Below are 15,142 nucleotides of genomic sequence, written 5' to 3' on the forward strand. Positions count from 1 at the left end.
ACGCTGGCCTCAGCGATCCGGCTTCTATGCATTAGCTGATGCGTGGCGTTACTTACTTCTGTGACAAAAGCCTTCCACGCCACCGTATGCAGCAGGTTCCCTGCAGCAGCCTCAGATACATACTGCTTAAATTCATCGGTCAGGTAAGCTGCTTTCTCCTCTGTAGTAGCACCTGTCCATACATTAATCCACCGATATGCTGCTTCCCAATCCTCCCAGAGGGGCTGCATCAGCGTGGATGGGCTTCTCCAGTCCCATTGCTCAGCCAGACGACTCCATGATGATTCCTCATCTATGAGCCTCACTGCTCTGGGTGACTGTGGGCACCTCTTGCCTCTCTTTGGACGTCTCTGTCCTTTTCCTGGAGCCATGCTCCACACGGGCTGCACTCGTAGAGCTTGGTCAGCGTCACTTGCTGGACCCCCTTACGTCAGCTTCCGTTTCTGGGCCACGGCACACTCCGCCGTTCCCTCGCTTGCAGGGATTGTCCCCTGGACAAGCCGGCACTTAAGCGGAATTCTTCCCTCGCTTAATGCCCTCACAAATTATCCTTTTTCTCCTCCCCGGCATCCCTGCTAGGGTTACAAGAGCTCACCTCTGTGTGGTTCTATACTACTGGTTATGGGCTATTGCGCCAACAGAACCTGGCCGTATAACGATACGGGCCCCTGGTTCTGCCTGGTCTACAGGACTGTGTGATCCCCACTGCTTGCCACCAATTGTAAGGACTCCCGGGCTCATGGGTGCATGTCGGGACCTATCGCTCGTATCCGCCTTGAGAAAGGCAGTGTTTACAGCATTTGCACAGTCCCGGGAGAACTTCTGTTCGCGGATCACACAGTAAGGCCACAAAAGCAAGGTACAAAACGCACCTTTATTTCATATTAACAGTACATGAAAACCATAACCACACCACTAACTATATCAGAACCACACAAAAGGTGAACACCTCCCCTTCCCTTCCACAGTCAATAGTCACCTTGGGCAGTCTCTGAGCTGAGGCTGGTGGGGCCTTGGTGAGGGGGGAATGCAGAACCCCAGCGGAGGTACGGGCTCCACTGAGCCAAGGCCGATGCCCGCTGCCGGTCCTGCAGGTGATGAATCCCAGCCGCTTGGCCTGTGGGTGCCGTCGGGGTGCTGGCACGCTGGATGCAACCGCTGGCTGTGGTATGGGGTCCACTGCGCCAGGGCCGACTGCCCACTGCTGGTCCTGCAGGTGATGAATCCCAGCCGCTTGGCCTGTGGGTGCCGTCGGGGTGCTGGCACGCTGGATGCAACCGCTGGCTGTGGTATGGGGTCCACTGCGCCAGGGCCGACTGCCCACTGCTGATGTTCTGGTGGGGTCTGGAGGGAACTCAGCTTCCTCCCCTGGGATCCTGCCTCGCCGGGTCAGGGATCCTGGATGGATGCAGAAAGTAGAACCCAGAGCTGTTGTTTCAGCCCATTTTATCCTTGAGTTCTGCGACCGGATTGGTTGTTGCTTGAAGCCTGAGATGTAAATGCCCCTGAGTCCTGTGTAGGGATTGGCTGCTGCTGTAGCCCTGCCAACTTGCGGTTCTCTGGGACTCTCTGGCCCCCTGCTGGTCTGGTGCCGGCCAGTCTATAACAAGTCCCCGGGGAGAACAAAAGGCCAGGAACCATTGCTGATAAGGGGGCGGCCCAGGTGTGAAGTCAAAACAGACCCTGTTGTTGGTTGTGAAGTCTCAGCCTATTCAGCTTGCTGATGCTTCCTGTGAGGGGGATGAGATAGGGGGGTGTCGGCTGTCCGCATTTAGACAACAAGATATTACACACATGCAATAAACCATACATTACTGTGATAGAGACATATCAGGCTCAGGAGTATATGCCCTGATGGGCGCAATACTTATAAACACGCGGTACTATTTCCCATCGCAGGCAGACATCTGGTATGTAATAAAGTCCTGTCCTAGTACTATAGAACACACAGTCCTGTGGAAGGCTCTATTAGTGTGAGAGGCACGGCTCCCATGAGATGGCAGGCAGGGTGTTATATTGGGAAAATGTTGTTAATTCAGGTAAGAGAGTGTCTGGGTCTCTGGGCTATATTTAGGAATCTTGGGGTGCCTACCCCCTCATGATCCAGGTGGGGGTGCCCAGAGGGTGGATCATGACAGCGTCCCCTTCTCACCATCGCCATGGCGCTGGCGGGGGATGGCGGCTGGCGACGCCAGCGCCATCCCCTGCAAAGATGGGACCTGACCCATCTGTATCACATTCCCGATAACAGATTGCCCTATTAACTTTCCTAATAATTGAATTCCCTTCCACCACCATGGGCCCTTCCTCTCTGAATTACCCTCCCTTCCAGAGGGGGTATTCCTCTGGTTGCTAGAGGAACCCTTCCCTGCCAGCTCCTCACTCTCAACCATATTTTCTGCATCCATTTGGGTGTATCTACTAGGGTTTGGTAGTTCAGAGCTTGCCTGTCACTTCCTCTATCTTCTATTCCTAACTGTTACTTAGCTACCAATCCTCTCTTCCTCACTTGACTCAACTGCTGACCCCCTGAGCCCCCTGTTCCTCTAATGCAGCGAAGGTAAGCTGCAAACTTTGCTCAAAGTTAGATATCTCCCTCAGTGCCTATGTAAGATATTCCTTTGAAAAACCGATGTTTACAGCTAGTATAGTCATTTAACACATTAATGTATTGAGTTTATTTCTGGTTAAAAAAAACAACAGTGTTTTTCTTTAAAACATAAGGACATTTCTAAGTGACCAGTGGTGGTGTATATATGAGTCAAATTAAGGTAGCTATGGTAAATATAGGGGGGTGCGCGCACGAGACGCTCGCGCACCCTGTGGCAATGGAGCATGCCCCGGGTCCCCACCACCTCTCCTGCCATTGCCGATGGTCCCCCTCGCCGCCCCGACCCTGGGACTGGGACGCGCATGCGTTTGATACACATGCGCGTCCCAGTTCAATGTAGCCCCTATCCGCCTGTGCTCGCCAGAGGGGAGGCTCTGGTGAGCCCCGGCCATGGGGAGGGAGGTGGATGGTGCAGTTCTGGGGTATACAGATGTAGCGCTGCTAAAGTTTCCCATCAGTGGGGGAAGGGAACCCTGCTCGCCACCGCTTCAGGGAGATAGGCAGGGTTACGGGGGAGGTGGGGGATGGTGATGGGGGACTGCGACAAGGCGATGGGGACCCGGGGGGAGCTTCGGTTGAAGGGGATGCACGTGCATCTCGTGCGCGCGCATCCCCTTCTGGTGGCTGGCGGGGGCTGGCGAATTTACCTCCAGCCCCTGCTTGAATGAGAGGGACTCCATCTGTACGTGTGCATGTGCATAGGGAGAGCTAGCTCCAGGATCAAAAGTAGAGAGAGGACATGCCTCCGGCCACCAATTCCCCCCTGCACCTGTCTGTGGAGAGATGCCGGAATAATTGGGTGGGTGGGGGGGGGGGAGAGTCTTTCAGTGTACAGACATACATTGAATTGGATCTGAAAAGACACAACCATCAAACTCCCCATCCCATAATGTGTCAATGTTTCCTTTTATGTTGTAGCTGTGATGTCCATTGCAGCACACAACTCTCATTATAGCAGGGGCATACTGTATGCCATATATTTTATTTTAAAATTATAAAAAAAATTGTCACGGACCTGACTAATCAGTGCAGGCTACCGACTCGTATTTGTATTTAGCGTCCGTATATACAGCTACCAAATACGAATTCGTATTGGCCAGAATACGACTGGCTACTCCATCGGCCATATACTAATTCCCAGAGGCATACTGTATGCCATATTTTTATTAGGAGCCAGCAGTTGCATGCGAATGTATGCTTCCACGCTGGGAGTGATAATGAAAATGCAGACATCCAAGAGTTTTAGGGGAGATTGTGTGACGTCAGCAACAGGCCGAATATGCCTGTTTTCACTGCAGCCACCGAGTAAGTCTCTGGCTACTCTGAGCCTGCAATGATTGCCCACTATAAACATAATTTGATGGTGAGCGGCTTACGATTGGTTTTGAACATATTCACATGGCTGCAAATAAACTTGCAGCCAGACACATCTGTTCACACAGCAAACATTTTAATTTGCAAGCTGGGATTTCACTCTGGCAGAGCTGCATCTTAACTGAAGGCTGGCCACTGTGAGTTTTCAGCTGTTCGATCAAGTCTGAATAACCTCCATAATGTGTCATGTCATAACTCATAGGAATTGTATATGCTTACACGTAATGCCCACGCCAATTGCTGAGAGTAGTAGTGCTGCGTACACATAATGCCAAGCCAGTACAGAATTACCCCCTAGGTCCCAGGAGGGAATCTCAAGCACATGTAGAGATAGCCCCAAAAAACACATTTACAGATGGAACCCCTCTCATACAGCTGGGGATAGAATCACCAGCCCCCGCTATCTGCCTGCCGGAAAGTGGCGCGTGCATGTGCCTCCTTCCGACTAAGCTCTCCACTGCCTCCCCATTGCTCCCCACCGCCTCGCCCCCCCCCCCCCCCCAACCTTGCCCATCTCGCTGAAGCGGAGATGGGCAGGAATTCCGCAGCCGAGCGACGGGGAGATGTGAGATGCTTGCGCCTCCCCATCAGATGGAGCGCCATTCTGCCAGCTCTCGCCAGCAGAGGGGATCTTGCAGGGGCGGATTGGGAATTAAAAGCAGCCCGGGAAATAATTTGAAGCAGCCCTAGGGGCAGAGCCGGCCCTAGCCTAAATGATGCCCTAGGCAAGATTTTGGCTGGTGCCCCCTAGCACCACCACTAGTTCCACCTCTGACCTGCTCCCCTTTCCCAGCACCATCAAACACCATCATAACAGTCATCATTTTGGTGCTCCTACCCGAAATATTTTAAATAGAAACGGTGCACACATTCGGTGCGCAGCCCAAACAGAGGTGTGTTCTTGCTGGGAAGGGGCATGGCCACACAATAGTACCCCCAATTCAAATTATGCCACACAATAGTGCAACTTTATTCACATTATATCATGCGATGGAGTCCCTTATTCACGTTACATCACACAGTAGTACCACTTTACCTTATATACATTACTCCTCACATTATTCACATTATACCCTTAGAAAAAAAATCCTGAGAAAATATTGTATTTTAAGCACCTCCATGGCCACACTGCAACCCAGCACAAAGCAGTGTGTGCTAGGCAGAGGAGAAGAGCTGCAGCTGCTGCTGTCACTTAAAGGGAGGGGGCCCGGGGCCCCCACTGGGCCCTTCCATCAGACTTTGGCCCAAGTAATTTGTACCCACTACCCCTTTCTTTCGGAACCCCTGATAATACCACACAATAATGCCTCTTACACATGACACACAGTATTAATGTCCTTATAAACATAATGCCCCTTACACATTATGCCAACCTTTATTAATGCCCTTCATCCACATAATGACACACATAATGTCCCTTACGCATATGTTGCACATTATTAATGCCCTTATACACATGACACACATAATGCCCATTACACATATGTTGCACATTATTATTGCCCTTATACACATGACACACATAATGCCTGTTACACATATGTCGCACATTATTAATGCATTTATACATGACACACATAATGCCCCTTACACATATGCCGAACACTATTGCACAACCAACCCAAACACAGACAGCACTCGCACAGCCGCTAACACTGTGACCTCTGCCTCTGCTTGGATACCGATGTTTTCTCATACATCTTGCCTCAATAGGCCATGCAGCACCTGGCCAGTTCTGCTAAGGTAGGGTGCCTTTTTTGCTGAAATTTCGTCTTATTTGCATTGTTATGTGACCAGGGCACACAAGGAGCTTCTGATGTTTAAAATGATATGTGGCATCCCTATATTCTGTGTGCTACTGTGGCTGTACCTGCATACGGAATGCTATGTTACAGTGATTTCCATATACACTATTTCATATGCAGATACAGCCTCACTAACACACAGAATATAGGCATGCTGCATATCATTTTAATCAGCAGAAGCTGCTGGTGCCCCTAGGCATTCCAAATGCCCTAGGCAGTTGCCTAGGTTGCCTATGCCTAGGGCCGGCTCTGCCTAGGGGGGAGGGGGGCTTAACTTTTGCGCGCCGGAGGCGCGCCTGATTTTTTAGGGGGTGTGGCCTATTGATATGGGGTTTGGCCTATTTCAACAAGGTCATGCCTCATCTTCGCCTCTGGGGGGCATGGCTAGTAGCTCACCCACACCCACAGCCCGCCCCATGACCCACCTTATTTTTTTTTTTTTTACATTTGCTTCAAATCTATTCTTGATTTCGCACACAGTAATACCACATACACGTTATGTCACACACTGTAATGCCCATTACACGTTATGCCACACACTGATGCCCATTATACATTATGGCACACACCGTGATGCCCATTACATGTTACACCAAAGGCGCGCACCAAAAATTTGCCCTATAATGCCTATTACACGTCACACATCCATATTATACCACATGCCATAGTGCCTATTACACATTATGCCAGGGCTCAACAATTTTTCATAAAAGAAGGACAATAGTGACAGTGCACACCAGAGGCCATGATGCCCATTACGAGTTATGCCAGGGCTCAACAATTTTTTTAAACTAAGGACAACAGGGATAGTGCGCGCCAAAAATTTACACCGTTATGCTTGCTACACATCACACACCCATTACATATTATACCACATGCCATAATACCCATTACATGTTATGCAACACACCGTAATTCACACGCAACACGCTATAATGCCCATTACACGTTATACCAAACACTGTAATTCCCATTACACATTATGCCACACATCGTGATGCCCATTACACATTACTCAACACACCGTGATGCCCATTACACATTATGCCCCGCACCACGATGCTCCATTATACATATGCCCCACACCTTGATGCTCATTATACATATGCCACACACATGATGCCCATTATACATATGCCCCACAGGTTGGAGTCAAAGGCAAATTGAACTACTGCGCACTTCACAAAGCAGATGCGCACTGCACAAATAGCCAGCACACACATGGTTTAAAAAAAAAAAAGAAAAAAGTTTACCAGATACAGGAGGCCCAATTGGATCAGCGGCAATGGCGGCGACAAATGAGTACAGCATGAGGCAACGATGAAGGCGCAAAATCTTGCGCTGAGGAAGTCACCTCACTCAGCAAGAGAGTGACCTCCTGCTGCCAAGCGAGGAAATGCTACACCACAGCTGAGCGGCAGGAGGTCACTGCCGCCAAGTGAGGACCGCAACACGTCGGAGCTCAGTCGAGCTACCGCTGAACACCCGGCGGCGAACCTGGGTGTGGTCCATGCACGGCTGCGCCTACCTGACTGCCTGTTCCCGGACATTGAATAGTCCGGGAACACCACCTGTCCGGACTCCCCACAGTGCCAGATATGCCCCCAGAGTGCCACACATATATGCCCCCACAGTGCTAGGTATGCCCCCAGTGCCACACATACATGCCCCCATAGTGCCATTTATCCCCCACAGTGCCAGATATCATATTCCCCCACAGTGCTAAGTATGCCCTCAGTGCCAGATATTCCCCCACAGTGCCACACATATATGCCCCCACAGTGCTAAGTATGCCCCCAGTACCATATTTGCCCCCACAGTGCCACACATATGCCCCCACATACATATATATATATATATATATATATATATATATAGTGTGTGTATTGTGTACAATACATTACTTGTTATACTGGCGGCAGGCTGTTCCTGGACATCTGAGCTCCCATTGCAGCCCTCCATCCTTGGTCCCGACTCCCAGCGTCAGAGTGCATGTGGACAAGCAGAGCTGGGGAGGGCCTCACAGCGCCGATGACGTCACCGCCGTCGCGGACCTACTCCGAGTCCACTCCTCACCCCTTCCTTTCAGCCGGCAACAGTCTATGTATACCCGGCGCAGCGGCGCTGAGCGACACAGGCTCCCTGACTTCCCCCGGCGCCAGGAGGGGGAGCAAATTCCCGGACATTTCATAGTCCGGGGCAGGACAGGTGGTAACCCTAGTCGGCATCCAGCGTCCCCAAACAGTGCAGCATTGCCCAAAACCAATATGGCCGCCGCCTATATGCATTTAATATATGCATATAGGCGGCGGTCATATTTGTTTTGGGCAATGCTGACGTTTGTGACCAGGCTCTGCTGCGGCCGCTTCTAACAAAGTTAAGCGGCCCAGCCAGAGTGAAATCTGGTCCGGCCCACCGGGAAACGGCCCGGTTTCCCGGTGGGCCAATCCGCCTCTGGGATCTTGCAAGGACTGGGGATGTATGAGAGGTGCTCCATCTGTGATGTAAAACAGTAGTAGTGCTGCATACACGTAACACCCACTCCAGTTGCTGACAGTAGTAGTGCTGCGTACATGTAATGCCCACACCAGTTATCAGTTGCCAACAGTATTTTAGTCTCCCCTTTCCTTACATCAGTCCTGTGTAGCGCAGTCCTGTGTAACTCTGCCTCTTCATCCCATTTAGCCCCACCTATCATGCATATTTAGTCACACACCCTCCGGCCCATGTAGCCCTGCCTCCTGTCGTCCATGTAGCTACGCCCTCCATACATGTAGCTCCACCCACTGCATCGTTGATTTGTTCCGGATTTCCATGCCCTAGGTTATGTTTTACATAAAAATCCATTTGCAGGCTAGCGTTAAGGCCCGAAATCATTTGATTTGAATCGAATGGTTTCTCTAGTGCTCGCAAATCTAAGTCAGTCTGTGCTGACTAAAGCCCTTTACACACGGGGCGATTCTAGCCATAATCATGCATACTGGGCGACTGTTGCAATGGTCGCTGGTCATAGGAGCATGCCTGCCCCTGGAAGGTAGGTACATGCCATCGTTCACATCGGGACGCCCAGCATTTTCATGGGCACTTATGTGAGCACCATGGAGACTATGCAAGTCTCCAAAGGCACCCGCATAGAAGCCCTTCACATGCGCACACAGTAAGCAGAGCTTCAAAATAGAAACCCATTGCGAACGCACAGGTACCTTTGTTAATCAGAATGACCTCCTTAGTCTTTACCGCCTCTGATGGGGATACGGTCATTGGGTCACCAGCAAGTTGTTAGTCATTAGGTTGACATTCATTTAGGTCAACATGTGTCTAGGTCGACATAGGTTAGGTCAACAGATTCATTAGCTCGACATGGGTTAGGTCAACATGGGGTCGACATGGGGTTTTTTGTCGACCTAATGACCCTGTCGACCTTATGACCCTATCGTCATGTCCACTCATTCCCTTGTCTGGTGCAAACTATACATATTGAGATTTTTTGTTTCTTTCCATGTAAGGTTTGTGATGTAGGCCATGTACCATTTTAATTGCCCTTCTTTGTACTGTCTACAAAGAATGTTTTTATTTGATTTATTTATTTATTAACAGTGTCTTATATAGCGCAGCAAATTCTGTTGCACTTTATAATTGGACACACCGATAAAACAAAACTGTAATAACAAACAGTAATAGAGATAGGAAGGCCCTGCTTACAAGTTTACAATATATAAGGAAATAGCCATCAATACATAAGGATAGGTGCTATGTATTACATAGTTGTCCTCCAGATTGGTTCTAGGTGGGCTGCTTGATATCACATCACAGCAATAATAAACCAGGGTCAGATGAAAGAGAAAGTAAAGAAAGAGAAGTTATGTGGAGGATATGTGTGTTCAGTACAGTGGGGATATAATTGGATAGAAACCCGATGGAGCTGCAAGCACTTTTGGGTGAATTCCAGCTGCAGTAAAGTGTGTCTGGTGCCATGATGATTCACACTCGTAAATAATCCACGACTAATAGGATCCACCACTTATGGAGAGTCTTATTGCGCATGGTAGGGCATTTCACAGAGTGGATGTAGCCTGAAGAATATACTACAATTTTGCATGGGAGTGAGTAATACCTCTTTCACACCAAAAGCAAATTATCGGGTTAAAGCTGCAATCCTATCATTTAGAACACGTGCTAAAATTGCCCCATGTGTATGCCCCATAAGCAAAAATGCATTCTGTCCATTGCATTAACACACAGGCAGCAGGTGCCACACTTAGAAGTTGCATGATTAGCAAACATGCTGGAACGACACTTCACAAGCTAACTGCAAATGAACTGAAGACTGGAATGGTCAACAGACTCTTGTCTGTGTAAACTAAGTGATGAACATGGTTTAGACAGATGGAATTGAACATTTAAATGTCTGAGAAATACCATATTACATGTGTGCAGCAAGATGAATCACCTGGCATTTTGTGCCATGTATATTATTAGTAAAGGAATGCATCTCCCACCAACTGTTTGCTTATGTTGAGGTACTGCAAGGACCTATGGGCAGAACATTTGCCTGTCAGGGAGGAATAACTCAATTATTACCCTCCTCAAATTATTGACTTAATAAGTGTATTATACTGTAGGTTGGAGACAAGGTTAGATACATAAACAGATCATAATGACACTGTTGTAACTTTTTGCTCCTTTTATCAGGGTGTGAATTCGGACATTACCTCACTAATAGAAAGTTGGCAAGGTTCTAAGGAAAAGCAGTCATACACATATCGTGTGGAGAGAAATAGCAATACCACTTTTACATGGGCATTCCAAAGGACCAGCAATCAGACAAATGAGGTAAGTAATGGGCACTAATCTACCACATACTGTAGGGTGAGATGTACTAAACTTTGGAGAGTGATACAGTGTAGAGAGTTATTGTCATCGGCACGCCTGCAAATGCGCAATGAATCCCTGGGACCACTGAAGAAGTTCCTGAAGGCCGTTGTGGATGCTGGGGGACCAGGTAAGTATGTTTTAAAAAAATATCCAAAAACCATAAAAATCTCTTATACAAAATGCTCGTGGTCCCCAGCATTTGGGATAAGGGATGCCAACCTTTCCCACAAAATCAAACTGGTTTTGCAGTGTAAATGATTGCCGCTTTAAAAAAAAACTGGAAATATCTTACCAAATCTCTCAATCTATTACATTTACCCTATACAGTATGTGCTGTATATAGTGTCATGTCTTTTTTTTATTTTTAAACACATTATACTTAACAGTACATTTCTGGATACAAATCTTTATCACAATTCTCTTTTATTTGCTTTACTATTCTTTTGATGTATTCTTCTCATAAACTTTATAATACCAAAGTAGATAAACATAGAATTACCCAAGCATCTGTGATTTAATATTTCTGATCTGCTGCCATGCCCGACAACAGCAGCAACCCCTATAGGTTTCAATGGGGCCTTTGGAGCTTAGAAGCTCTAAAATGCAAAGTATTCCAGAACTTGGTCCTGATAGGATAACACCATCTCATAGAAACATAGAATTTGACGGCAGATAAGAACCATTTGGCCCATCTAGTCTGCCCCTTTTTTATCCTTCAGGTAATCTCAACCCTTTTTAATCCTTATTTCTTTGTAAATAAATAAAATACTCTGCACTCAAGAATGAATATATTTAATGTTCTGTAACAATGTTCTGTGCAGCAATGGCACAGTTTTGGAAACTCTTATCGAGATAGTCTATTTGACAGGTTCTCAATGCATTGTACACGGTTGGCGGCGATTCCCGTCATTTGACCCACGGATCCCCCTGCCGAGGGGAGGTCACGGGTGCTGTGGTGGGGGGGGGTTGCGGGTGCTGGCGGGGGGATCGCAGGAGCCCGGGCGGCTTTGCGGGAGTGTTTCCCCTCTTCTGGGGAGCCGGGAGGAAGACCTGATTTCTGGGACCCTCCCAGCCATTCCGGGAGGGTAGGCAACCCTGATGTGCAGTGCTTGCCAGGGACACAAACCAGGAAGCCGTGCAATGCGATTGTTAGGTTCTCATAGCATAGGTCTGTGGCCTCTTTGTGTTTTGAGCTATCAAACAATAAGTTCTAGGCAAGTTGACCATGTGCTAATATAATGGGCGTGTTTCTAACTGCTGTTTCACACCTGAGGTTTGTGTCTGACCTGAGTAATTCACAGACGAGGAGTCTGGACTAAAATGAAAACATGAAGGTTTACTCAGATTTTTCCAAATATACAGATAGGCAAAAGATGAAATGAGAAACAGCGTGGCTATGCAGTGAGGAAATCCATATATGATTATGCAACAGTAGGAAATTAACACTTGGAAGAAACTGAGGAACAGCTGATATGCAGTTAGGATGGGTGCCAGATGGAAGTGGTGGAGGGCTTAGTTGACACCTGAAGAAGGTTGACTTGGCTAAGGTCGACAGGGTCCAAAGTTAAACACAATCATTAGGTCAACAATGGGAAGGTCAACAGTCAAAAGATCAAAAGGCGAAAAAGCAGTAGATTATTGATGATAGCAATCAATAGTGGTTATCTATGATAACATTGTTAGCAATAACACAGCGGTACTGTGTGGAGTAGATATGCCAATGAGAGCAACACTGAGATGGTGATGAAGGAATGCTCAGTGACCAACATTGCAAACAAGGATGTCAACACTCCTGCTGGAGTATACTGGAATATGGATGCTGGAAGTAGAATAAATTCAGCTATTATCAGGATCTTTGTTGTAAATTTTTAAAAGGTCTGAGTTAATCACCAGAAAAATTGCCACCATGGAGATCTGTGCATGCACTTAGTGCTCAGCGCTCAGGCTCCATAATGCTGCTGGTGAGGAAATCAACAGAAAATATGGCTCCAGCACCATTTTTCTCCTCCATCCTAGAGATGGAACCACGCTCATCTGTAATACCCTCAATTGCGCAATTCTCAGACACCTGGAACCCCAGCATGAAAGGGGTTAACCCGGCTTTAGGGAGAGGCGAGGATGGCCTTTGAGTGACAGGCCAGAGCTGCCTTAGATAGGCAGAGACACAGGAACAGGAAGTGGGCAGTGAGGACTCACGTGTGAGAAGGAGGAAGCGTATGTGAGGGGTGCAGAAGAAGAGAGAGAAGGAGCAGCAGAGCCCAGCAGCACTACAGAACCCAGCAGCAGCAGTGCCCACCAGCACATCCCCAGCAGCAGCAACAGTGGTGCCTGATGCACTCCAGCCGCAGTGAGAGGAAGCAGCAGGTGCAAAACAGTGACCCCAGCTCCACCAACCGTGAGTCTGCCCTTGCGGCATTGAATGTCTCAGTGCCTGTCCCAGTCAGGTATATTCCGCACGAGCTCCCTGGCCACCTACTCATCCTCACTGAACCGGGACCCCTGGGAACAATACACCTGGGTCTCCCAATTAGTCGTAAGGGTTAATGTGACCCGGAATACTCCACTTTAAAGGCCCCCATACACTATGCGATTTTCGGCCGATTTCACCTGATTTAGGCCCTTTGGGCCGATAAATCAGGTGATATCGGCCGAAAATCGTATGTGTTTGACATCTGATCTGATCGGATCAGGGCGTCGGACCTGCTGACCATAAGATATATTGGCATCTGACCCATCATGGGTGCTTTTTAGCACCCACGATGTTTCAGATCCGATATATCATGTGTACCTCCTGCTGTGCTGCTACCTGAGTCCTTCTTGTGGGACCGTCCTCCAACCCCGGCGCAGCAGCAGAAACACAGGTGACGTCACTGGAAGGGGCAGGCACAACGGGAACTAGAGAGAGTAGCTGCAGCACCAGCATCTCTGAAGTCTGAACACAATCAGTCAAACAAGTCACAGTCACAGCCTCTGGAGCCTGAGCTCCGTCTTCCCTGCCCGACAGACAGCCCGGCAATACGAGTAGGTAGGAGAGAGGAAGCAGCAGAATATGGTTGTGGGCGGCAGAACCCCCCCACCCACCTCTTCCCTGCTGCTGAAGTACAGCTAAATTGCGGGCAGCAGAGCCCCCCCCCTTCTCTGCTGATGGAGGTCAGCTTCAGTGCGGGCAGCAGAGCCCGACCCTCTCCCCCTCTCCCCTGCTGTAATTACAAAGTCATAAGTTTAACCATTATCTGCCTGACAGACGGCAGCAAGGAGTCCTGGTGACCCTGTGTCAGTGTCTTTGTACCCAGCGTGCTAGGTAGGGTTGGCCAATAGTGCATACACCATCGATGATTGCCATCGATGGTGATTCTCCACCCAGCCATCTATAGTAGTAAACATTTTGATGGATAACCATCGATAGTTTTAGCTATCGATGGTCATCCATTATATGTGACTGAACGGCCTGTGGGCCAATCAGAACTCAGTGGTGGGACTTGGGGTCAGGGGCAGAGCTATGCACCGTATCTCGACACCTTTAAAAAAAAAAGATATTGGTATTTGTTTAGTTTCACGGCGGCAGCTCTACACTACGCTGACAACGTAGCAGGCACCACCGTGAAACTACACTGGGAGCAGGGGGGGGGGGTGTTTATACTCACCGATCCCCGGCGGGCGACAGCTTTCAGTCCCCTTCCTCCGGCGCCGGCAATGTACGTAATTCAGCGCATTGCCGCTAGGCAGCATCACATGGCTTCCCTGCTCCCCCAGGGGCACTACGCTAATTGCGTACATTGTACTCTGGCAGTGCCGGAGGAGGGGGACTGAACGATGGCGCCGGGGAGTGACTGCCGGAGGAGGGGGACCCATCGGTGGATCACGAGGACCCAGTGGACGTGGTGGCTGGGCCGGAGGAGGGTAAGTATAATTCACAACACACATTTCTCCCCACTATCCACGTCATATCACCACTATCCACGTCATACCCCCAGTATCCATGTCGGCACACTTTATAACATCAACTCCACGCCGACGTGGATACTGGGGGTATGACGTGGATAGTGGCGATATTAACCATTGTTTAGTTTCAGGGCTACAGAAGCAGTTATGTAGGTTATGTAGGCAGCATAGTGCTGTATTGGTATTCTCAATACAGCACTACGTAAACTATGTAACTGCCGCCGTGAAACTAAACAAGTACCCAGAAATCATCGGTTCTCCTTTGCGATCGATGTAGGGAAACCATCTGGTTCTCCCACATCGATGGCAAAAGTATTCAACATCGGCTATAAACCATCAATGATTTCAAATCATCGATGGTCGATGGCCATCCCTAGTGCTAGGTGCCAACCTGCATTGTCCCAGGTACACTTTAGCCAGTGTGCTAGGTGCCAGCCTGCATTATCTCAGTGACACATCCAAATTTGTGTCAGATAAATCACATGTGATTTATCTGATGCAAATTGGATGTAAAAAATGGCACATCAAGTGTCAA

The 15,142-nt window shown here is 48.7% G+C and overlaps 1 protein-coding gene across 1 annotated transcript in view; it reads left to right on the forward strand.

The window, feature by feature from the left end:
- ELAPOR1 (endosome-lysosome associated apoptosis and autophagy regulator 1) overlaps window positions 1-15,142 on the forward strand; it is a 514,464-nt gene that overhangs the window by 372,527 nt on the left and 126,795 nt on the right. Inside the window, exon 13 of the mRNA XM_083173204.1 lies at window positions 10,483-10,623. Coding sequence (XP_083029330.1) covers window positions 10,483-10,623 — 141 coding nt within the window. The remainder of the gene's footprint in view (window positions 1-10,482; window positions 10,624-15,142) is intronic.

Source organism: Crinia signifera, chromosome 2 (genome assembly GCF_055691185.1).
Source record: "Crinia signifera chromosome 2, ASM5569118v1, whole genome shotgun sequence".
Classification (NCBI taxonomy): Eukaryota; Metazoa; Chordata; class Amphibia; order Anura; family Myobatrachidae; genus Crinia; species Crinia signifera.